This window comes from Acomys minous, assembly GCF_964271855.1.
Source record: "Acomys minous genome assembly, chromosome: 3".
NCBI lineage: Eukaryota > Metazoa > Chordata > Mammalia > Rodentia > Muridae > Acomys > Acomys minous.
Window position 1 is genome coordinate 20,060,846 of NC_140485.1, and position 23,616 is coordinate 20,084,461.

The 23,616-nt window shown below is 43.3% G+C and overlaps 1 protein-coding gene across 2 annotated transcripts; it reads left to right on the top strand.

The window, feature by feature from the left end:
* The first annotated feature begins 3,980 nt into the window (after positions 1 to 3,980).
* On the top strand, positions 3,981 to 23,326 carry ZC3H8 (zinc finger CCCH-type containing 8). Of its 2 annotated transcripts, XM_084775906.1 has the most exons (9): positions 3,981 to 4,180; positions 8,470 to 8,551; positions 13,696 to 13,930; positions 16,130 to 16,263; positions 18,420 to 18,542; positions 18,884 to 18,995; positions 19,861 to 19,970; positions 21,297 to 21,321; positions 22,782 to 23,326. In XM_084775906.1, the coding sequence occupies exons 1-9, from the start codon at positions 4,104 to 4,106 to the stop codon at positions 22,820 to 22,822; spliced, it is 939 nt and encodes a 312-aa protein (XP_084632032.1). In that variant the 5' UTR covers positions 3,981 to 4,103; the 3' UTR covers positions 22,823 to 23,326. The 2 variants fall into 2 exon arrangements, with proteins under 2 accessions (XP_084632032.1, XP_084632031.1); XM_084775905.1 differs by lacking the exon at positions 21,297 to 21,321 and having other exon boundaries at positions 22,757 to 23,326.
* The last annotated feature ends 290 nt before the right edge of the window (positions 23,327 to 23,616 follow it).

Genomic DNA, 23,616 nt, shown 5'->3' on the forward strand with positions numbered 1-23,616 from the left:
TTGAGGTTTTGCATTATGGTTTGTTTCCTTGCTGTTTGAACTCAGGCCTCCAGGGGTGTTCATCAATGCGCTCTACATCTGAGCTCTGAGACTACTCTCTGAATTACCTGACGATCCCCGAGCTGCCACTGCTTGTGGCACTCCTTCATCTTCTCAGTTTTGGCAGACATTTGCTGATTTTATGGACTTTTCAAAGTGAAGTTTAACTACTTTTCGTTATTCTTGTTCTGCTATCTTTCACCATCTTTTTAATTTTTGTTTTGTTTGTTTTTGTTTTTTGTTTTCTCGACACAGGGTTTCTCTGTGTAGCCTTGGCTGTCCTGAACTCACTTTGTAGACCAGGCTGACCTTGAACTCATGACGATTTGCCTGCCTCAGCCACCTGAGTGTTGGGATTAAAGGTGTGCACCACCATGCCCCGGTCTTTCTAGACCTGTATTTTGTTTCTTTGTTTGTTTGTTTATTTGTTTGTTTTTTAACTTGGCCTCATTGTGCAACTGGGGTGACTCAATAGTGGGTGAATATCACCCACCAGTGGGAGTCCTCCCTTTTCACGTGTTGGTTCACGGGCCTGATGAGCCGTACATGGCCAAATGGCAGTCTCAACTTGAAGCTATAAAAGACTGTCACACCCTTTATAATAGAAGCCTTCCTGCTTTGGAAATTAATCTGCATCCAGTGCCTTTGAACTAGGAAGGCTTCTCCTCCAACCCATCTCCCTCCACATCTGTCGAGGAGAAATTTTTGCTTGCCACGGCTGATACATTGGAATCGGTTTAATTTATAGAACTGTAAATTGATAGGTTTCGTTGATTCTGGCAAAGTTTTAGGCTTTTCAAAAAGTGGTTTTTGTTTTGTTTTGTTTTTTGTTTTGTCCTTTCTCAATCTTACGCTTCTCAGCCTGTGATTTTTTTTTTTATTTTTTATTTTTTGATGTCAGGAGCAGGTGCTACTGACACCTAGTGGTAGGAACAGCTTACTGTCCTACAATGCACATCTGTCCTTCCTAGAAAAGAACTGTTCAATCGCAGCGGCAGTTGTGCTGAGGTTGAAAGACAAGCGCTAACATCTGCAACTGTGAGGAGGAAAGTGAGAAATGCAGCAGCCTTTGTTGGTGGTTACATACATGCTCAGTACATACACAGCATGTATGTAATGCTGGGACAAAGCCTATCAGAGGTCGTTGCACCGTCACATCGTGCCAGATACTTCCTTTTCTCCCGTTTTGTAACATGTCATAAAACTTGCTGTCCCATCCATTTTGAACTGCACAATTCAGTGCCATTAGTTGCATACATATGTAACCTTCTATAATCTTTGTTTGAAAATACTAAATCTAATGCTCTTACATGTCAAGTTTTATGCCGCTCATCTGACTTCCTTTGTGTCTGCTTATTTTTAACTCTATTGTAGGCATTTAATTTTTTTTCTTTGTTTGCTTTGCTTTGTTTTGTTTTTGTTTTTGAGACAAGGCTGGCTGTCCTAGAACTCACGAAGTATAAACTTCTCCAGGGACCAGAGAGAGGCCAGGCCCCTCCCCTGAGGACCTCCAACCACCAGGTTCAGGCTCCACCCACAGAACACTCTAACTGCCCTAATGGCTAGACCCAGCACCCACCCCACACAGTAAAAAGCTGGGGCTCAGGATTTGAAATTCCACCAATCTCCACCCTGAAAGTCTCCGCCCTGGAAAGCCTCCCCACCCCACCCTACCTCACCCCACCCCACCCCAAGAAATCCTGTAGAGATGCTGTCTTCTGTGCAGTTCTCTGCTGCTGCTATTCACCCAAACAGAGGCAGGTAGCCTCCTGGGTTTTCCTCTCCCAAAAATTACTTTTGTGAGGTTTGTTGTTGGTGTGGCTTTGTGGTATTCCTTGACTCTCAACTGCCAGGACACCTTTTCCTTCCAAGCTGTAACACTTTGGGGAAGGCTTTCCCTTCAGAGAAATAAAACTTACACTAAGACCAGTATTTCTTTGTTTGTTTGGTTTTTCGAGACAGGGTTTCTCTATAGCTTTGGCTGTCTTGGATTCATTTTGTAGACCAGACTGGCCTTGAACTCACAGTGATCTGCCTGCCTCTGCCTCCTGAGTGCTGGGATTAAAGGCGTGTGCCACCGTACCCAACTTGGGTATTTCATTTTTTAAATCAGATTTATGGCAAGCATGCGGTGGTCAGATAACAACTTTGGGGGAATTGGTTTTCTCTTTCCATGCTGTGGGTTCCAAGGATCAAACTCAGGCCATTGTGCAGTCCCTGGGTGGCCCACTGTGAGAGCTGTCAAAGCGGTGGTCCCTCCTTCCCGCCCTAGCCTGTGCCACCTTGGTGTGCTGTCACCAGGAACCATCAAAATGGCGGCATCTGTCAGACAGCGACACCTCCTCAGCCTGTTGCCATCATGAGATGCCACCTTGGTACCTGCACCTTCTTCCCTGCAGCCCCAGCCTGTGGCTGTAGTGGGAAGCCATCAGAGGAACTGTCCGCCGTGAGCCATGACAGCATCTCCACAAACAGCTCCTCAGCGACGGTGCCTCAGCCAAAGCTGCCTGTTCTTGAAATCCTACCAATCCTCATTCTGGAAATCTCTGCCCTGAAAAGCTCTGCCCCCTAAGAAATCCTACATAAGCCCCAGCCTTTGTTCAATTTCCTGCTGAGCAGGACAGCCAACCCTGGAATCGTCCCTCCACACCCTAGACCCTCCTAAAAATCTGTTTTATGAGATTTGCTGCTAAATGTGATTCTTATCAGAAGAAGCCAAGAAGAAATGAAAAGAAGGGAAGAACTGAAGGATTGTAGGGGACTGAGGGTCCTGAGTTCCCGAGATGGGGGGTGGGGGGCGGAGGTGGATGTGTGTGGGGGGGTCGATTACCCTCCTCTGGGAGCTGAAATGACTCCGCTGAGGAGGCTTCCTGTCAGAGCTGTGTTGTTCCTGGCCTTCTGAGTCCTAGGACGCCCTTCCATCTGAGCACGGACGACCAACACATCATCAACACAAATTCTAAACATCATCTTTTTTTTTTTAATATGAAAAGGTCTAAATGGCAATAATTTTATGATCTAGTATTTCCTCTAAAGAAGGGATATTACTAGTTTTTTAAAATATATTTTTGATATTATTAGTTTTTACCTCCTTAGTTTTTCTCTCATAATTTTTAGTAACCAACTGAAAAAAAGGAAGAAAAGGTGACTGTCCATATAACCGGGGAGGTAGAATTTCCCTCTGGAAGAGGTCTGACCTCAAATAATTTTCTTCATTTGTCTGTGGTGTGACACCCCCCACCCCACCCCTAGTTACAGCAGAGTCAGGTTTTCTGTCCTGGTCCAACACATAGTTTGAGTTTTACTTTCTTACATTTATTTCCATTAAACAATTTCCTGTTTTCCAAATGTTATCTATTTTCCTGCCATCAGAGTTCTCCTTCGGACGTACATCTAACTACAATTTTATTCCTTCCTCTGGAAATTATCTCAAGACTGAGCTCACCCCACTCAAGCTCATCCCTTTCAGCTTGTATGCCCCACTCTTCCGAAGAGTCCTCACACAGCTCTTTCTAATGAACTACCTGCTTTAAACATATTTGTTTAGTCTTCTATTGTAGAGACCATGTAAGTTTATTTTTGTGCAATTAATTAATTAGCTAATTAATTAATAAATGTTTTTTTGAGATAGGACTTCTCTGTGTTAGCCTTGACTGTCCTGGACTCGCTTTGTAGATGAGGCTGACCTTGAACTCACAGCAATCCGCCTGCCTCTGCCTCCCAAGCACTGTGATTAAAGGCGTGGGCCACCACCGCCTGTTTTTTTTGTTTTGTTTTGTTTTGTTTTTTTAATGCTATTAGATTGCTGCACTAAGATGTGCAAACCCGCCTGTCAAACATTGGGAACTGCGCGTGCGCAGCGAAGGTACCGAAAGCACCCAAGTGAGGACTGCACATGCGTAGTAGGAAGGGCGACGGCTTGTGCGGAGTCGAGCCAGACAGCACGCGCGCGTGCGCGCTGGGGGGCGGAGCTTGTGGCCCGTAGCGCGCCTCAAGGTTTCTCGGAGCCTGGGCTCTGCTAGTTGCTCAGTAGCTGCTCGCCGTGGAGAGGGACGATCAGAGTTATGGATTTTGAAAATCTTTTCTCAAAACCCCCCAATCCGGCCCTCGGCAAAAAACCGGCTGCCAACCCTGAGGAAAGGTGATCCACACGTTTTTCGTCCTTTGCAGGGGCACCGCCCAGGCTCCGCCCCCTCGCTCCTTGGAAGAAGACCCCCGAGCCTGGGCTAGCGCGTGGGTGGAGGCCAGAACAGAGAGGTCGCGAGGGCAAGTGGGATGGAAGTCGGAGTGGGGGACCGGGGGCGAGGGCAGTGGCCGGGAGGCGGGAGGAGGCTCCGGCCTCAGCAAATCTGCCCCCCAGGGGCCGCCTGCTCCCCTCGCACGTGCGCTTAACCTGTTTCCTGTCACTCCGCTCAGACTTCTGATTGTAGTGAGTTTGAAGGCTACATACAGGACTGCCCTGCCAGTGATCCTGAACCCAAAATCCCAGAATAAAGCAGCAAGCGCTGTTTTGCCGTATTATTTCTGTTAAATTGGAAGAGCATGTTGTTTTTCTCGTACTTAGTGCAGAATTTCTGTACAGATGATACCCGTTAACTTTTGAGTTGAAAGTGCTCCCCAAAGCCATCTCTGCTAAACCTTTCCTATGTTACATCTTTCCTCAGTGGAACTCTTGACACACATCCTTCACGAGTTTTTTTTCCCACTTTCATTACAGATATTTTTTTCCAGCCCTGGGCCGGGCCTGGTGGCCACACCTTTAATCCCAGCACTGGAAAGGCAGAGAGGCAGGCAGATCTTGGGAGTCTGAGACCAGCCTGGTCTACGTTCCAAGCCAGCCTCGGCTACATAGCGAAACCCTGTCTCAAGAGGGAAAGGAATATATGTATATGTTGGCTGCTCTGTTTCAAATACCTTAGTGGAAACTATTACCTAATTGGGTTTTACTGTGTCCTTTGTATGAAATGTAGTCTTAACATCAACCTTAAGGAGAAAGTGATGTTCTCGTTTGGCAGATGGGAAATTGAGGCATAGAGAATCGTCCTCCAAGACTGTGCAGTGTGAGTGGCGGATCTAGGATTAAGGTGCCCATGTAGTGTCACTCCATTACATAGGATTTCATCACCCAGCTTCTAAAGCAGAGTTACTCTTGTAAATTAAGTCCTATAGATACAGTGAAGAAATGGGCGCTAATTACTTGCAGGTAATACATTTAAGAACAGCAAGAGAACGAATTGGTAATTTTCGCATAGATGAGAACTGAGCAAGATTTTAATAAAATAGCTAACAATTTGAACATAATGTTAGACAAAAGCCCATTTGCTAAAGTTTGCCTGAAATACGAAGAGACACTTGGATTTGCCAAAAGATAAGCGGAGAGTGATAGGAAGTAAGGAGTGTGCCTGCTTTTCACTTTGACCTAGGTCTTTTTCAAGATGTAAGATTTTTTGCCAGGCGTGGCACTCGGGAGGCAGAGGCAGGCAGATCACTGTGAGTTCGAGGCCAGCCTGGTCTACAAAGTGAGTCCAGGACAGCCAGGGCTACACAGAGAGACCCTGTCTCAAAAAACCAAACAACAACAACAGCAAAAAGATTTCAGATTTCTGTGTTTCCTCTCGGTTTATCTTTGATTTTGCCTGTAGAGTTTTTTTAGTGTGTTGAATCTTTTTGTTTGTTTGTTTGTTTAATTCATTTTCATTTTGTATGTACGAATGTTTTGCCTGCAGGTACCCTCTGCACCACATGTGTGCACTGCCTGTGGAGGCCAGAAGAGGGCGCTTAATTACTGAGCCGTTTCTCCGCCTTGAAACGGGCGGCTTTTTGTTCATGATGGGAATACTCATTTATTTGAAACAACTTCTGTTGACATAAGACACATCATTCTAGGCAATGATGATAGAACAGTAAATGAATGAAATGCAGAAAAATACTAATGCTCTTGAATTGTATATTACCAAGGTGGCTGAGGCGAGCTGCAGATACATAGTATTTATACGATAATGAAAGCCATGGGGTAAATGAAAAGCCTGAGTGAGGAGTTAGGAAGTGCTTGTGGAGTCATCAGGAGAGTGCAGATAAAGAGGATAGTTAGGAAAGTCTTACTGGAAGGTGGTGGGGTTTGGGGGTGGGGGTGGGGTATCCAGGCAGATCAGTTGAAAGGGAGGTTGGCTGGTTGTTAAGGGTAGGGAGTTGGAGACTAGGATATTGGAATCAGCTGTATACAAATGACATTAGATTGAAAGACATCACCAAGAATGAAACCATAGAGAAAAGAAAGGCTTTGTTAAGAGTTGCAAAGATGAAGCATCAACCAAGGAGACTGAGAAACAGCAACAAGGCGTGGCATCACACCTTTTAACTCCAGCACTGGGGAGGCAGAGGCAGGTGGATCTCTGAGCTTGAGGCCAGCTTGGTCTACACAGTGAGACCCTATCTTTTAAAAAAAATAGCAGCAATAGGGTGTGGGAAGGACTGTAAGCTTTGTCACAGGTGAAAGCAGTCTCGGTGGGCTTTACCCTTGGACACACCATGGATACCTTGAGATGGACTGGGTGGAGCCATCCTGGGCCTGGAATTCAGGAAGCCGACCTGGGGACTCCACCAGGACTACTGTTTTTCTAATTGACCCTCAGTGGGAGAAGGAGACTGCCCTTCGCATGTCACACAGGCAGGCAGAGAGGAGAGAGCAGCTGCAGGTTCAGACCGGGCCTGAGCGCACGTGGATCAGCGAACAGGCCAGACCTGCACGCAGGCCTGAGACACCCATGGACCCGTCCTGTGGAACGGATACTGGAAGGTTCACTCTTTTTCCCCTTTAACCTTTTTTCCCTCTTGTGTAAGCTAGTGGGGTTGTATAATAAAGTTTAATTGTTAAAAAAAAAAACAAAAACACCAGAGCCTACAACAGGGGAAAAAAGAAACGGCACAGCTCAGTATTGCTGGAGCTGGCTTACAGGTTTATGGGTGGGTCAAGAAATAGGACTGAAGATCATCCATCGGTCCCAATAGAGTAGTGAAGTTGAAAGGACATTGTGGATGATGGGATGTGGTCCAAGGCACAGTTCTCCAGTCTCTGGTATTTTCTGTCCCTTCATCTGCTAGAACAGTGGTTCTCGGCCTTCCTAATGCTATGACCCTAATAGAGTTTTTGTGTTGTAGTGACTCCTCCAACCATAAAATTATTTTTGTTGCTACTTCATAACTGTAACTGTGGATATGCTACTGTTTTTTGGTTCTTTGAGACAGAGTTTCTCTATGTAAACGTGGCTGTCCTGGACTCACTTTGTGAGGCTGGCCTTGAATTCACAGTGATCCACCTGCCTCTGCCTCCCTGAGTGCTGGCATTAAAGGCGTGTGCTACTGCAAAAAATTGTAGTGTAAATGTATAATATATGATTCCCCTGAAAGGGTCATATACCACCCCCCAAAGGGTCAAGACTCGAAGGTTGAGAACCGTTGTGTTAGACTATGCTCAGGAATTACCTCGCACAGTATCTATGCATGGCCAATTTCTCGTGTTTGACTTTTTTTAGGTGTTTGTCTCCTAGCCTCTGAAAGCATCCTGCATTGTACCTGATATACCCTTCTCTTTTATATTCCTCTTTGATATTTTTCTCTTTATTTTTTTTACTTTATTTTATTTTATTAATTTATTCATATTACATCTCAATGGTTATCCCATCCCTTGTATCCTCCCATTCCTCCCTCCCTCCCATTTTCCCCTTACTCCCCTCCCCTATGACTGTGACTGAGGGGGACCTCCTCCCCCTGTATATGCTCATAGGGTATCAAGTCTCTTCTTGGTCCTCTTTGGTAGTTCTTCCATATCTTTTCTGTTTAGAAAACCCCAAGTCTAACTGAAGTGTCGTGCCTGTACTATTTTTCTCTGAAGAAGATAGAAAGCTCTCAGAAGGCAGGAGCAGCTTGCCGTTTTCATTGTTATAACTCATGATCTGAGGCCACAGCCTGACATGTGGTGGCCACTTAGTGTGTACTGAGTGACTGGAGTGGTGACTGAATGGCGATTTATATGCAGGCTGCTTCTTAAGCATTAAGATTATGTAATACGAGGTTTCGGTCCTACAGGTTATGCATATACATAGTAACATTTACTGGTCAACATCATTATTGCTGTTGTTATTATGAGACAGAGCCTTACTATGTAACGCCGGCTGGCCTAGGACATGCTGTGTAGACCATACTGGCTTCGAACTCACAGAGATCCACCCGCCTCTGTCTCCTGTGTGTTGGGATTAAAGGACTGCACCACCATTCCTGACCTACGTTGCTGTTTTTATTAATGTTGATTTTTATAGAGCATTTAGAGTAGACTGTGCATTTCAAGTTTAGTTTAAGACAAATGCAGGCGATGAATTTTAATGGCTGTGTGATTAATCCCTTTGTGTTATTTGCTTTTTTTTTTTTCTGCAGAACTGTAGATGGTACTGAAGTTGAAGAAACACAGACAGTCAAATGGGAAGTAAAGCGAGTCTGTGGAAAAGTTCCCAAGAAAGTAAGATTCCTTTGGCACGTTGAACAGAAGGCGCTGGATGGCCGTGAGAGCATGAGGGATCTTGTTTGTCTTATTGTATTCAGCATTTGGGGCTCAGTTACTTAGGTCAAGGAAACTCATCTTTCCGGAACTTTCTTTTTCTTTTTTTTTTTTTTTTTTTTTTTTTTTTTTTTTTTTTTTTGGTTTTTCGAGACAGGGTTTCTCTCCTGGCTCCGGAACTTTCTTATCTTTTAGCATGAACTGCCCTCACCATCAGATGGAGAGTGTGCCAGTATTGCAACAAGATCAGCTTCCCAGCCGGGTGTGGTGGCACATGCCTTTAATCCCAGCAATCGGGAGGCAGTGGCAGGCGGATTGCTGTGAGTTCGAAGCCAGCCTGGCCTACAAAGGGAGTCCAGGACAGCCAAGGCTACACAGAGAAACCCTGTCTCGAAAAAAAAAAAAAAAAAAGATCAGCTTCCCTGTTTCTGAAGTGGGCTATAAACTGTTTTTGAAAAGCTTCCTTCTTGTGAAATTAGATATAAAATTTAAAGTCTGACTTGCTAGCTTACACAGCCTTAGTAATTACTAATTTAGAACCCGGATTCGTGTGTTGGGGACTGCCTTACTAAGACACAACACAGCAGTAAGAACAGCAGATGCATTATCATGTAGTTTTGGGGCTGGATTAATCTGAGAGCAAGCTGCTAGCAGGGTTGTTCCCTCTGGGATGTGTGAGAAAGGATCTGACCCAGACCTCTCTGGTGCTTTTTTGTTTTCCATGATTCTGGGAAACTTTCTGACTTCATCTTCAATGGCCTGATTTCCAAATAGACAGGCCACACTCTGAAATACTGAGGATAAAGACTATGCATAAGAATTTAGAATCGTGAGCCGGTAGTGGCACACGCCTTTAATCCCAGCACTTGGGAGGCAGAGGCAGGAGGATCTTTGTGAGTTCGAGACCAGCCTGGTCTACAGAGCAAGTTCCAGGACAGCTAGAGCTGTTACACAGAGAAACCCTGTCTCAAAAAACCAAAAAAAGAAAGAAAGAAAAAAGGATTTAGAGTCGGGGGAGACTCAAGTTCAGTCCATCACAAAGTCAATATATCTGCTCCTCTTTCTTTTGAAATCTTTTGTTCCTATTGGCAATGAAACTTATAAGGCACAAATCAGCTTTATGAAAAGATCCAGGAGAGAAGATACAGCTGGCACACCCTCATCTCCTGGGGAAGGCCCGGAGCTACCACATAGATACTGTCTTTGTATGTGTAGCTGCCATGGATAAGAACTGAGGCTGAGGTCCAGAAACTGCAGTTTTATTGTCTCACAGGGGTAGTCAAGTCGTACAGGCCTCACTCCTTTGTGTCTGCAGTTCATAATCGGTGTACTATACCCCTCACAGACAGCAGGTAGCATGCTGTATTCTGAAGTAATGTCCAAGGAAGTCAGATGAAAAGGTGGCCACCCGGATTATCCCAAGTAGGGTTGCTTCAACCCAGGCTCTTCAGTCACTAATACAAATAGGTGTGGGGTTATGGCTAACCATCGGGCACCCAGGGCAGCCCTGCAAGTCAAGGTGCCTCCTCCGTCTGTGTTAGCCCCTGAGATGAGCCGTTGTAACTTGTAAACTGACCGCTTCCTTGTTCTTCACAGTCTTCCTGCTTGTGTGGTCATCCCTAAGGATACTGTTTAACATTTATGAATCTAGTGTGTGCGCATTCATCTTTATTGCAGCACAGTGGTCCTCCATGGACACAGGACATCCTACTGTAGGGAGGCACTGGGCTGTCCTTTCACTTGTGTCCTGCACATGCACTCAGCATTGCCCTGGGGGAGGAGCTAGCTGCCGGATCCTCGGGTATGAGCAGCATTGCCCGTGCGTTGACACTTAACTATGTTAGAAAGTTAATTGTTTTTATTCCAACCCATGGACGAGAGAGACCCTATCTGTTGCTCTGTCTGAGGAGGATGCCGTGCCATCCCAGTCTTGTCCACACAGCTTGCGTTTTCAGAGGACTGTCTGCCTGTGAGTTTTCTGTTTACTTAACCTTGTTCAAGTCTTTCCCTCTGCCTTCCCCTCATTGAGATTATTTATGGGTTTTGTTTTGTTTTGCTGTTGTCCTTTTTGTTTTGTTTTTTTTCTTCTTAATTTATGGTTCTTTAGGAGTAGTTTTTGGTCTTTATTCTTATACGTAAAGTGTTGCAGAACCCGCTCATTTTAGTTTTCTTTCTAGCCAGTGATTTTTTTTTTAATAAATGTCACAATTTTAAGGTAGTTGGTTTTAAGAATATGTTTTTATGTATCTAGTCCTTTGTGTATTGATGAATATATTTTCTTATATTACTTTCTAAAGCTTTATTTTACCTTTTCACATTGAAATTTATACTCTCTATGAGGTGCAGGCAACCCATTTTTTCATATATTTTGTAATTATCATACCTAATTGTTCCAGGACTATTAACTTATCAGGAAGAGGCTGTCTTGTCCCTGTGGTTTTACATTGTCATTTTTGTTAAAATCAAGTGTTTATGGTTAATCTTCTCAACTCTGTTTTTGTCCTCTGAGTTATCTTTTTCCTTCCCCAGCTCTTACAGAGTTAATTTGTGCAGTTTTATAATGGTTTGATATTATGTAAGCTAGTCCTAGCACCTTTGTTTTGTTTTATTTTTTGTTTAAAGTGTCTTGGCTATCTTTCCTTTTTTTTTTTTTTTTTTTTTTTGCTTTTTTTTTTTTGTTGCTTTTTTTTGGTTTTGGTTTTGGTTTTTTGAGACAGGATTTCTCTGTGTAGCCTTGGCTGTCCTGGACTTGCTTTGTAGACCAGGCTGGCCTCAAACCACAGCGATCTGCCTGCCTCTGGCTCCCAAGTGCTGGGGTTCAAGGCGTGCACCACCACGCCCAGCTTTTCTTTCTTTTTCTTTCCTTCCTTCCTTCCTTCCTTTCTTCTTTCCTTTTTTCTTCCTTTCTGTTTTTTAAGACAGCGTTCCTCTGTGTAGCCCTGGCTATCCTAGGACCTTCTCTGTAGACCATGCTGGCCTGGAATTCAGGTACCCGCCTCTCAAGTGCTGGGATTGAAGGGTGCTACACCACACCCGCCTTGTCTTGGCTAGTCTTAGACACAGGCCCATCAGTTTGTCAGGTGGCCCTGGTGGGATTTCCATAGATTCCATAAAAATCCGTAGGTTATTTAGAGAGGAATTGGAATTAGAATATTGTAGTCTTTGTCTTAATTCTTCCTAAGCCATTTGTGTATGTGATTGTGTGTGAGCGTTGGCATCATTCACTTTGTTTTTTTTTTTAAGTGTGTGTGTGTGTAATAAGTATATTTATTGAGACAGGGTCTCTCACTCACCTGGAACTCAGCAAGTGGCCTGATCCTGTTGGCAGGGGAGCCCCAGGGATTCTCCTGCCTCTGCGCCCTGCTTCTTTTTTCTTAGCTTTCTTTTTCCTTTTTCCTTCTTTCTTTCTCTCTAGTTTTTTATTTATTTATTTATTTTTATTTTGGTTTTTCGAGACAGGGTTTCTCTGTGTAGCCTTGGCTGTCTTGAACTTGTTTTTTAGATAAGGCTGGCCTCGAACTCTCAGAGATATGCTTGCCTCTGCCTCAGCCTCCCTGAGTGCTGGGTTTACAGGCATGCACATTCATCCCAGGCTTCTGCTTTTTTCTTAATGTGGGTTCTGTGGCTTAAACTCAGGTCCTTTGCTTACAAAACAAGTGTCCCTTACAAGCAAAGTCTTACTAACATACCTCTTTACCTACTAAATAAAGGTAGAGACCATAAAACCATAGTCTATTGATAGGAGAAGGCCAGCTTCTATGTAAAGCACCATTCGGGGACTCTTGATGACTCTGGGTTGTAATCTTTGTTATAATTAAGCACAACAGAAACATCTTGCAAATGAACGGGCACGACTGGGTTGCAGTGGAACTTAATTGATAAAAACAGGTAGCTAAAGGAAAAGAGATACGGTGGCACATTTCTGTAATTGAGAGGTTGAGGCAGGAGGATTGCCATGAGTTTGAAGCCAGGCTGAGCTATATAGCAAGGACCTGTCTTGGTAAAATGAAAAACAAACAAACAAACAACTTTTTGTGTAAAATGTGTTAATACATGTTTATCATAATCATACAATTGATATACCCATGTTGCTAAGTGCAGACATCTTACTAACCGAAGCTTATAAAGATGCCCGTTAAGGCAGGATTTCTCCTGATGCAGGCTGGCCTTGTGTGCTATAGTTGAGGCTCTTGGTGAACTTCTGATCCTCTTGCGCTTACTTCCTGCATGCTGAGGTTACGGGCCTGTAAATACATTTGTGCCAATTCAGACTCTTTCTTCAAATTATCCCTGAAGATAAATATGTTGCTGTAGTTTGTGTTTTGTTTTCTCTGTGTGTGTATGTACATGTATGTTCACACATGTAGAGGCCAGAGGTTGCTGTTTGTGTCTTCCTCAGTTGTTCTGTATTTTGAGAAGCATTTTCCTCTGACCCTTGAGTTCACTGCTGCACTTAGGTTTGCTTTCCAGTGAACTCCATGGATCTTTCTCCGTTCACCTTGCTCTGTCTCCCAGGGACACACGCACGAGGCCACCAAAACCAGCTTTTACATGGTGCTGGGAGTCTGAACTTCTTGCTATACCTGCATAGTGCATGTTTGACTGAGCCGTCTCCCTAGGCCTCTTTGTGGTTTTTTTGTTTGTCTGTTTGTTTTGCTTTTTTTTTTTTTGCATGTGTGTTTTAAAATTTATACTTACTGTTTTTTCATTAGGTTTGCATGTGTGTGTGCACTTGAGTGCTGGTGCCCTTCAAGGCTAGAAGCTTCAGACTCCTCTGGAGCTGGAGTTCCAGGTGTGAGCTGTTGGACCTGGTGCTGGGAACTGAACTTGGGTCTTTTGAAAGAGCACTGTGTGCTCCTAACCACTGAGCCATTTCTCCAGCCCATGTTTAATTCTACAGAGGTTTCAGGTGTTTAAAAAAAAGAGTGTGGAAAATGCTATCTGAAAACTATGTGCCCATTATACAAATGCAGTAATGGTCAGATAATAGCCAGTATTGGGGTGTGTGTGGGTGTGAGTGTGTGTGTGTGTGTGGGTGTGTGTGTGTATATCAAGCTTGCTTTGAATCTTAAGTTTTGAAATTTTTGGTTTTCATCTTTACTTAGTTTAAGCGCCCTGGAAGCTCTACAGCATCACCGAAGAGCTTGCCCTGTAGAAAGTCACGAAGTAAGGACTACGAGCCGTACAGCGATGGGGAGACATGCAATCAGGGATCAGAAGATAATTTTGACAAAGAGCTTCAGCGGTACATACAAGCTAAAGAGATGGCAAGTGCTGCTCAACCCTCACTACGCCCCGAAGAATCTGTGAAGAAAGAGGGAGCGGGAGGTACCCAGCAGAGTAAGTGCTCATCTGCAGAAGCCATCGTGGTTGTCCGCCGTTATGCTTGATGTGAGGCATACCCTGCGACTGGTTGCTTGATACATAAATGCTCATTTTGTAGGAGACACTAGGCAGCTGCTGTTGAGTTCTCAGGAGAAGTCTGAATCCGGAATTGTGCATGTATAAAGGCTAGGCTGTGCCTGCTCCCTTGACCCTTGCTTAAAGAACTGGCTGACTGGATGTTGTCTTCGTCTATGCCCATGTATTTAGGTGCTGGGATTGATCACCCAGGCCTCATGTATATTAAGGAGATATCCCATCACAGAACCATAGCCCCAGCATAGAAATATGTTTATTTTTAAAATTATTTTCATTTTTACTTTTTAAATTGAGATGTATTTTCTTAAGTTACTAAAGTGGGATTTGGCCGTAGATATGAAGGCACATGAAATTCTTCTCTCTCTCTCTCTCTCTCTCTCTCTCTCTTTCTCTCTCTCTCTCTCTCTCTCTCTTTAAAACAGGGTTTCTCTGTATCGCCCTGGCTATTATGGAACTCGCATTGTACACCAGGCTGGGCTGAAACTCAGAGATCCTCCTGACTCTGCCTTCCAAGTACTAGGATTAAAGGTGTGTGCTACCACCAACCAGTATAAATGAATTTTTTTGAGGGGGTGCTGGGGTTTGGGTTTTTTTTTGAAACAGGGTTTCTCTGTGTGGCCTTGGCTGTCCTGGACTCAACTTTGTAGACCACAGTGGCCTCGAACTCACAGTGATCCGCCTGCTTTTGCCTCCCTAGTGCTAGGATTACAGGCATGTGCCACCGTGCCTGGCATAAATGATATTTTTAACACTTTCCTCCATTTTTATGTTTCTTCATTCAAAGTACAACTATAGTAAACTTAGTGCATATGAGATATTTTTTTTTTGTGACAGGTTATGATATGTTAAGATGGGAATCTCATGTAGCCCAGGTGGTTTTTTTTTGGGGGGGGGGTTTCAAGACAGGGTCTCTCTGTGTAGCCTTGGCTGTCCTGGACTTGCTTGTAGACCAGGCTGGCCTCAAACTCAACAGCGATCCACCTGCCTCTGCCTCCCGAGTGCTGGGATTAAAGGCGTGGCCACCATGCCTGGCTGCCCAGGTGGTGCTGTGTAGCTGAAGATAGCTGTGAACTCCTGATCCTCCAGCCTCAGTGTCCTCAGTGCGGGGCTTACAGTTGTCCTAGTTTGCTGTATATTGCTATGATCACACACCGTGATGGCAACTTGAGGAGGAAAAAAGGGTTTATATCATATTATCGACTTTCACGTAACCAACAGTCCGCTACTGAAAGAAGCCACAGCAGGGACTTAGAGGCAGGAACTGAAGCAGAGCCCGTGGAGGAGCCCTGCTTCCTGGCTTGCTCCCTATGCTTTCTTACCTGCTTTCTTATACCGTCCAGGTCCACCTGTCCAGAGTGGCACCGCCCTCAGTGAGCTGGGCCTCCCACATCACTTAGTAATAGAGAGCATGCCCTGTAGGCTTGTCTGCAGGCACTCGAATGGAGTTGTCTTATCAATTGAGGTGCCTCTTTCCCAGATAATTCTATTTTTTGTCAAGTTGACAAAAAACAAAACAAACAAATAAACAAAAAACTAGCCAGCATGCAGGTATACACCACCATCCTCAGCTTTGTGATGTATTTTCAATGAAAAATATATAATACATGAGATCATTATAAACTTCTGTAGTTTTTTTCTCTTGTAAAGCTGTGGCATTTCCGACTAGATCAACCGATTGCTGTTGTCTTTAAAATGCTCTAGCCTGGCCAGGCGTGGTGGCTCACGCCTTCAATCCCAGCATTCGGGAGGCAGAGGCAGGTGGATTGCTGCAAGTTCAAGGCCAGCCTGGTCTACAAAGTGAGTCTAGGACAGCCAAGGCTACACAGAGAGATCCTGTCTCAAAAAAAACCAACCAAACAAACAAACAAAAAGCAAAAAATGTCTTGCTTTTCTCTCCCTCCCAACACTTCTTTTTAAAAACAATGTGTTTGAATTTGGGGTGTTAGAGTTCTCTTTTTGCCTCTTAATAGCAAGGCTTCTAGAAAGTCAGGTCACTGTTACCCCAGTGTTCCTTCACTGAGCTTCAGTTTCCCTGAGTTATCATAAGGCATATTTCTGAAGGTTAAGCTGATATCATACCTTTATGCTATTTTTAAAAATGAACTTGTTTGTTTTTAGCTGTCAAACAAAAAAATAAAAAATCTAAAGCTGGTCACAAGAAAGTTAAAGAGAAGAAAATGAAGCAAAAGTGGCCTGGCACTGGGAACAATGGGTCAAGTGCCTTACTGAAGAACAGTGGCTCCCAAGACAAGGTACAGGAGTTGTGCTTGCAGGAGGATGCTGTGTGCTTCAGGGTTTCTGTCTTTCACTCCGGTTTCAAGAAGTGCTCTGTGATGGGGGGAGCAGGAGCGTCCCACAGGTCAGGCTTGTCTGGAGACCTGTACCTGCTGGGACTCTGTGGTCTTCCCTTCCTCACCACTGCTTCCTTCCCTCTTGGCGTGGGTGCTGCCTGCCAGCACCCATTTTCAGCCTCGTGATTTCCCTGTTGGCCCAGAATACAGGTCATCAGCCCTTTGGTGCACCTGTGCGTGCTGGGCCATCAGTAATGGTAGACAACTGGGAGGCAGAAGGAAATGCCATGGAGACAGTTGGAAGGCCACACAGTCCTGCACAGTTTATACACTGCAGACCCTCAGCCCTGAGGTGATTCCTTCTGGAAATTAAAAACAACTATTTCTGAGCGTTGGCCTTACCAAATCTCCTAGTCCTGCTCCTGGTACTTTGCTTTTGCTTTGTAACTGTCCTTCCTTACTGTGCATGTGTACTTCAGCCTGGCACAGTAAACGACTTCTCTAGACTCTGCTTTTCTGAAGACTTTTAAACTGAGTGGCGGGCTTTTTATTCAGCTTAGACACAAGGTCACTAGTTTGGGGAGGTCAAAAGAAATAGAACATGGATGGGGCTGCCTTGTAGTCCTGCTGCTCAGGAGTGGGAGCAGAGGTTCAAGACTGTCCTGGGTAACAGTGACATCCCAGATCAAAAAGTGTGTGTGTTGGGGCAGGGGAATGTTTCCAAATACTAAAGATTGAAACAAACTTCTATAAAAGTTGTCGCTTTTCCCATATTTTGCAAGCAGGGAATCTGAGGTCAGGGTTCAGATCACTGCCTGTTCCACCCAACCTCTCTTCTGTGTCTTCACATTGCCTCAAATGATTCTTCCCGCAGCACTGACAGCCCTTCTTTGTGAAGAGCAAGTTCTAAACCCGCATCAGACTCTCACAACAGAATCATTTAAAATCAAAGATTTGATCATATATGATTCTTCTTCTTCTTCTTCTTCTTCTTCTTCTTCTTCTTCTTCTTCTTCTTCTTCTTCTTTCTCTTCTTTTTTTATTTACATTTATTTATTTATTTTGGCTTTTCGAGACAGTATCTCTTTGTGCAGCCTTGACTGTCCTGGACTCGCTTTGTAGACCAGGCTGGCCTCGAACTCACAGCGATCCTCCTGCCACTGCCTCCCGAGTGCTGGGATTAAAGGCATGCACCACCACGCCCAGCTCCACATATGATTCTTATGGTCTTAATAAATCAATAACTTGATATTCTTGCAAAGCAGATGATTAGGAGCTGTGTTAGCTCCTTAACTGCACACACCATATTCCTAAGACATATTTACTATGTAGCTATGTAGAAGCTATAAACTCTGTCACAAGTTATAGGGCTCAGAGGTTAAAAGCACAGGCTGATCTTCTGAGTTCAATTCCCAGCAACCACACGGTGGTTCACAACCATCTATGATGAGATCTGGTTCCCCTATCTGGCCTGCAGATGTATGTGCAGGCAGAATACTGTATAAATAATAAATAAATAAGTACTTCTTTTAAAAATAGTTTTGTTCCTAAAAAGCTAAAATAGATTGTAAGGTTCTCATTTCTTTTTTAAATCTTACATGGTACAAACCTATCACTGGAACCAGAGATTTTTCACTGCTTCTTGTTGACTGTGATTCCCAACTTTGTTTCCGTTACTCTAAAGCTCTTTCTGTTTTAGATTTCTTTTTATTACAAGTAATATATTTTCATTTTTTAGTTTACTTCATTTTTAACATTTTTCTTATAATTAAAAAAAACAAGGGCAAAGTACAATAAGATAATCAAGTTTTATCAACACTAGCATTCAGTGGTTGAAAGCTGTTGAAACTGATGATTATTCACTTTATAAACTGATACACCAAAGTCCAGCTCTTGAAGGCCCTTTAGAGGACACGCTTTTGAGCCAGGATCTTGCTGTACTGCCCAGGCTGGCTTTGAACTTGATCTGTAGCCCTGCTCCAGCCTTGGAATGCTGAGATGATGCATTGGTGCCCATGCCCTGCTAGATGAGTGACATTCTAATGTATTAAAAGTAGTTTAAAACAGAGTGAAAGATTTACTTTTCTTTTTCTCCTGTCCGTTTTTTTGTATTAAAGGCTGATAAGCCTGAAGAGAAGCAGCCACGTGTGAGGATGAGTCAAGGCTTCATCAATCAGCACACGGTGGAGCGTAAAGGGAAGCAAGTTTGCAAATACTTCCTTGAAAGGAAATGTATTAAGGTAAGAGAGTGTGAAAGCAAGAAACACTACGGTGCAGTTATGGCGGAAGTCTACTAGAGCTGCTGCCAGTCTGCTAAGAATGTACCTGTAAGCTTTAAAAATCTCTTTCCTCTTGGAAAAAGTTTAGTAAGAAAATTAGTAAAGTGCCTTATGTTTTAAAAGGTAATTTATTAAAGTGTTTTGCATTTAGAATGTTGTAAGAATTTTTAAAAACTTGAGCAGGCTAAGTTGCGTGCTATGACGCTGGCTTGTTAGGATTCTCTCTGGACCCTCGCTCGCTCACTTCAAGTTTAGCAGGAGTTAAGTTGCAGAGGTCTAACCGCGCTTGTTCTTACACCCAGGGAGACCAATGTAACTTCGATCATGATGCAGAGTTAGAGAAGAAAAAGCAAATGTGTAAGTATTACGTACAAGGATACTGTACCAGAGGAGAGAACTGCCTGTATTTGCATAATATCCTTTATCACAAGATTCTCTGCGCTCTTCGTCTAGCATGAGCATTCGAAGTTGTGGACTTTTTAATAAGCTACAGTTGTTAGTATAAAAAGGTGCTGTAGCTAAGCCCAAGCTTGGTATCAGAGGGATCGCGCTGTGCATGCTTTTCCATAAGAAGGAGAGGGACCCTCCAGGAAATCTTACGTGTAGGCCTGTTCTGCTCTGCGTGGGCGGTGGAAGGTTCGTGGAGCCTCGTCAGGCCCAGGAGGATGTCAGTTTCTACTGTGATGGTGTCCAGTTGAGTCTTATTCATATAGAAAAGTAGAGAGATTTTATGGAGGTCTCCCTTAACTCGAAGGTGTAGCCTTAGTCCTAACTGCCAAACTTTTTATAAAAACATGAAATACAAGCATTTAGGGTAATAACACCAATGGCCGCCCAGAAGTTGTTTCTCTTTAGTCATACACTACAGAACTTTCAGATCCTAACTTGGTAGGTCTGAGATAATAATGTTGTGTAAATTGGTTCTACTTTAACAAAACTAATACATAAAGGATCCAGATTTGTAAAACATGTTGTTCTCATTGATTTGAATTTACATTGTCTCGAGGTGATTAAAATACACTTGATTCTAATTTACCATGTCTCAGGGTAATTAAAATACATTTCTTTCACCTGTGAAACTTACCTGTGGCCCATTTTGAGACCATATATGAATGAGAAAAAGTTGTCTTTCTAAAATGAGACCTTTTCTTGTCCCATTTTAAAGAGAAATCAGTGATTCAACTGGTAGGGGTAGGGAAGACTTAGAGGAAACAGTTATTAAATTAAAAATGAATCATTTCAATTAGATAAAGTGTTATTTTCCTTAACATTGTGCTACATGAATATCCATGCAAGTTTTATCACACAGGAGCCAGGTGTTACCAGGGTGATCACTGTAATTTTTCTCATGCCCCGCTGACTGCTGAAACACAAGAGCTGTTGGCTAAAGTAAGTACAGTGGTGAGCTTCTTGTGTGTTTGGACTGAGGGTAGCATTTGAAAAGATACTTTTTGACAGACGGTGGTGGCACAGGCCTTTAACTCCAGCACTCGGGAGGCAGAGGCAGGTGGATCGCTGTGAGTTTGAGGCCAGCCTGGTCTACAAGGTGAGTCCAGGACAGCCAAGGCTACACAGAGAGACCCTGTCTCGAAAAACAAAACAAAAAAGAAGAGATGCTTTTCTTTTCTTTTTTTTTTTTATAGATTTATTTATTTATTATATATGAGTGCTTTATCTGCAGAAGAGGGCATCAGATCACATTACAGATGGTTGTGAGCCACAGTGTGGTTACTGGGAATTGAACTCAGGACCTCTGGAAGAGCCATCTCTCCAACCCCAAGATACTTTTCTTTAGGGAGAGTATGGGCTAGTGTGTATGATAATCTTATAAGCTTACTTAGGTTTGGAAATTAATTTTTTGTAGCTGGAAGAAAGATTAATATTCATTGATAGTATGAATTAGAATGTTCTTTTTTTATTTTTTTAAAAGTTTTCAAAAATATTTATTATTTATACAGTATCTGACTGAATGGGTGTCTGCACACCGGAAGAGGGCACCAGATCTCATTGTATGTGGTTGCTGGGAATTGACCTCAGGACCTTTGGAAGAACAGACAGTGCTTTTAACCCCTGAGCCATCTCTCCAGCCTGAATTAGAATGTTCTTAAACTTTTCAATATAACCAGCAATTTAAAATGTTTATTTGCTTAGTGTGTGTGTGTGTGTGTGTGTGTGTGTGCGCGCGCGCGCATGCGTGTTCGTGTGCGCGCGCGGACTTTTAGCAGTCAGAAGAAACTTTATTGTAAGCGCAGAAGGGGAGTTGAGAGTCATGGCTGAGACATTTCGGGTACCTGGAAGACTGATCAGATAGCTTGTCTTGTGGAATTCTTAGTCTGGGAGCAAGGTGAGTGTGAGGTTGCAGATATCGCGCTCTCCCTGTACACTAGCTGAGACTAGTCTCTCCAAAATTATATTTAAATAAACACGAAAACAAAAAATCCTCCTGAAACCACCTGTGGCAAAAGCTCCTTGAGCACAGTTGAATATGAGGAAGTCGGAGGTGCTTCTCTGTAGATGCTTTTGTCCATAAAACCGGGAAGGTTTCTGTGGAATCAGAATCACACCAAATACTTATTTGTGTGAAATCAGTTTTTTATTTCTTCCAGTAGTGCAAAATACTGTTAGGTTGGATGTTATTAGAACCGTTTGAGATTGCACTTAGTAGGTATTAGTGAATAAAAAAATCACATGGTTTTTTTTTTTTCCCTGTATTAGGTTTTGGGTGTTGAAAAGAAGTCATGTAAGTAGACTGAAACGGTAATGGTGACTCTACTAGGGTTTTTTTTTTTTTAATTCTTTTAATCATCTCTTGAAATTGGGATAACCACCTCAATAGAGGTTTTTCTGTCTTTTCAAATGAAAGTGTTTTGTTTTGTTTTTTTAATTCCTTCCTCAATAGAAATATGTGCATTCCTGAGTCTGTCTGGGTTTGCCTGCCATGCAGTTTTAAAATTCTGTTCTTGAGTTCTGTCCATCTGTCTGTTTGTTTGTTTGCTTTGGTTTGGCTTTGGTTATTCAAGACAGGGCTTCTCTCCATAGCCGTGGCTGTCCTAGACTCACTTTGTAGACCAGCTGGCCTCGAACTCAGAGAGTTCTCTGCCTCTGCCTACTGAGTGCTGGGATTACAGGCATGCACCACCACGCCCAACTTTTTTACTATCTTTTGACAAAGTTTCTATTCACCTGACTGTCCTTTTGCAATCCCTTTATATACAGCTCATAATCCTTTGTGAAGAGTGTCAGGCCTTTAACCGTTTTGTAGGGTGTCTTTTCCCTCCTTTTTTTCTTTCTGTTTTTGTTTGTTTCTGAGGCAGGATCTTGCCGTGCGTCATTCTTTTCTGATGTTGTTTTAGCTATTCAGGATCCCTTGGGTTCTATATATGAGTTCTTAGGAAACTTCTTCCTTTTTTCTTTTCTTTCTTTCCTCCCCCTCCCTCCCAAATATCTAACTGTAACTTTTAGTGATATCACTGAACATGTGGATTGCCTTGGGTAGCAGTGAGAACTTCACAGCACTTTCTCTCTCTGTGAGCTTATGTTGTTTGTAGAGTGCTTGAGTGTTTGCTTGGATAAATGTCATGTACCGCACTCATACCTGGTGCCCACAGAGGTCAGAGGAGGATGTTGGATCCATGTGGTTGTGAGCTGCTGTGTGGTGCTAGGAATCAAACCTGGGTTCTCTATCAAACAAGTATTTTCATCACTGAGCCACTCTCCAGCCTCCATATCTGTGAACTTTTTATTGTAATCATAAGGGTGGTTCTTATATTTCCATTAACTCTACTGTTGTTAAGATAGTGTTTTTATCAGTTGTTGTTGTTGTTGTTGTTGATGATGATGTTGTTGTTGTTGTTGAGATGAGGTCTGTCTGTGTAGTCCTGGCTACACTGGACCTTGCTGTGTAGACTAGACTGGCCTAGAACTCACAGAGATCTACCTGCTTGCCCCCTAGGATTAAAAAACTCAATATAGTCTGGTTTTTGTCCTTTCTGCAGTTTTGTTTTTTCTGTTTTCTGGAGTTGTGTTAAGTTCTATCCTTATATTTTACATGTAAGTTAGGGTTTTCCTTCCCATTTTCCCCAAGAAGAATATTTAACTCATTTTGGGCTTTATATTTTCTTTTGCTGCATGGATGGGTTTGGGGTGGGGGTGATTAAGTTGGTAGTTTTCACAAGCTGGTATGTGTGTTCTTTTCTGCAGCTTGTGTAGAGGGCAGATCTATTCCTGTTCAAGACTTTTGAAGACTGGTGACTTGGAATAGTTCATAAGGTTCCTCGATTAATGCGCCTTCCTGTGTCGTGCTCACGTGCAGCTCCCTCTGGACACGGAGTGGTGGGTCCAGTGCTCAGCTGGAGGGTGCTTCCTGGGGCAGGAGAGGGGCACGTGCATGCTGGCTGGCGGCAAATGCTGTGATGTGCTAGGTTGCCGAAGTCTCTTCCAATCTCTTCCAATCGAGATTTCCAAGTACAAGTTTTTACAAGCACAAAATAGACAAAGAGAAGTTAAGTGAGGATGGGAGAAATAATAGAAAGGATGATGACAGAACTGTTAGGGGGCATGGGGCAAAAAAGAGCTATACCCCTACGTGCCATTAAATACTTTGCATAGTGTTTTTAACAATTCAAAGTTCCACTTTATGGTTTAGCATAGAATGTGGTTCTGCCATCTTTTTAAAACCAATTTCCTGTTGGATATTTGTTTCGTATTACTACTGTTTAAATAAAGTGGTTGCTTTATAAACTCTTGCTGTGGTGTTTTTATACTTGATACTCTTAACCTTTGTGTTGTTAAAATGTGAGTGTTTATCTTCTGTAAACACATGATTTCCTCTCGCACCCCAGCTCCTAAAATAATGGCTCTGAGGCTGAAATATATTTTTAAATGCTTAGGCCAGTGTAGCTGGCATGCTCCCTGACACTCATAACTAGCATCCCGTTTATTCCAGTCATAGCTCTCCCATGTGACTGGTTACATCTGTCTTCAGAATCCCGTATCCCAGAATTCACTTTCTGTGCTGGAGCTCCCCCTCCCATTT

Excerpts from the sequence above, each read along its gene's own strand:
- ZC3H8 (XM_084775906.1), top strand. The coding sequence starts at position 4,104 with ATGGATTTTGAAAATCTTTTCTCAAAACCCCCCAATCCGGCCCTCGGC. Across the intron at positions 8,552-13,695 it reads GTGGAAAAGTTCCCAAGAAA|TTTAAGCGCCCTGGAAGCTC; the intron begins GTAAGATTCCTT and ends ATCTTTACTTAG. Across the intron at positions 13,931-16,129 it reads AGCGGGAGGTACCCAGCAGA|CTGTCAAACAAAAAAATAAA; the intron begins GTAAGTGCTCAT and ends GTTTGTTTTTAG.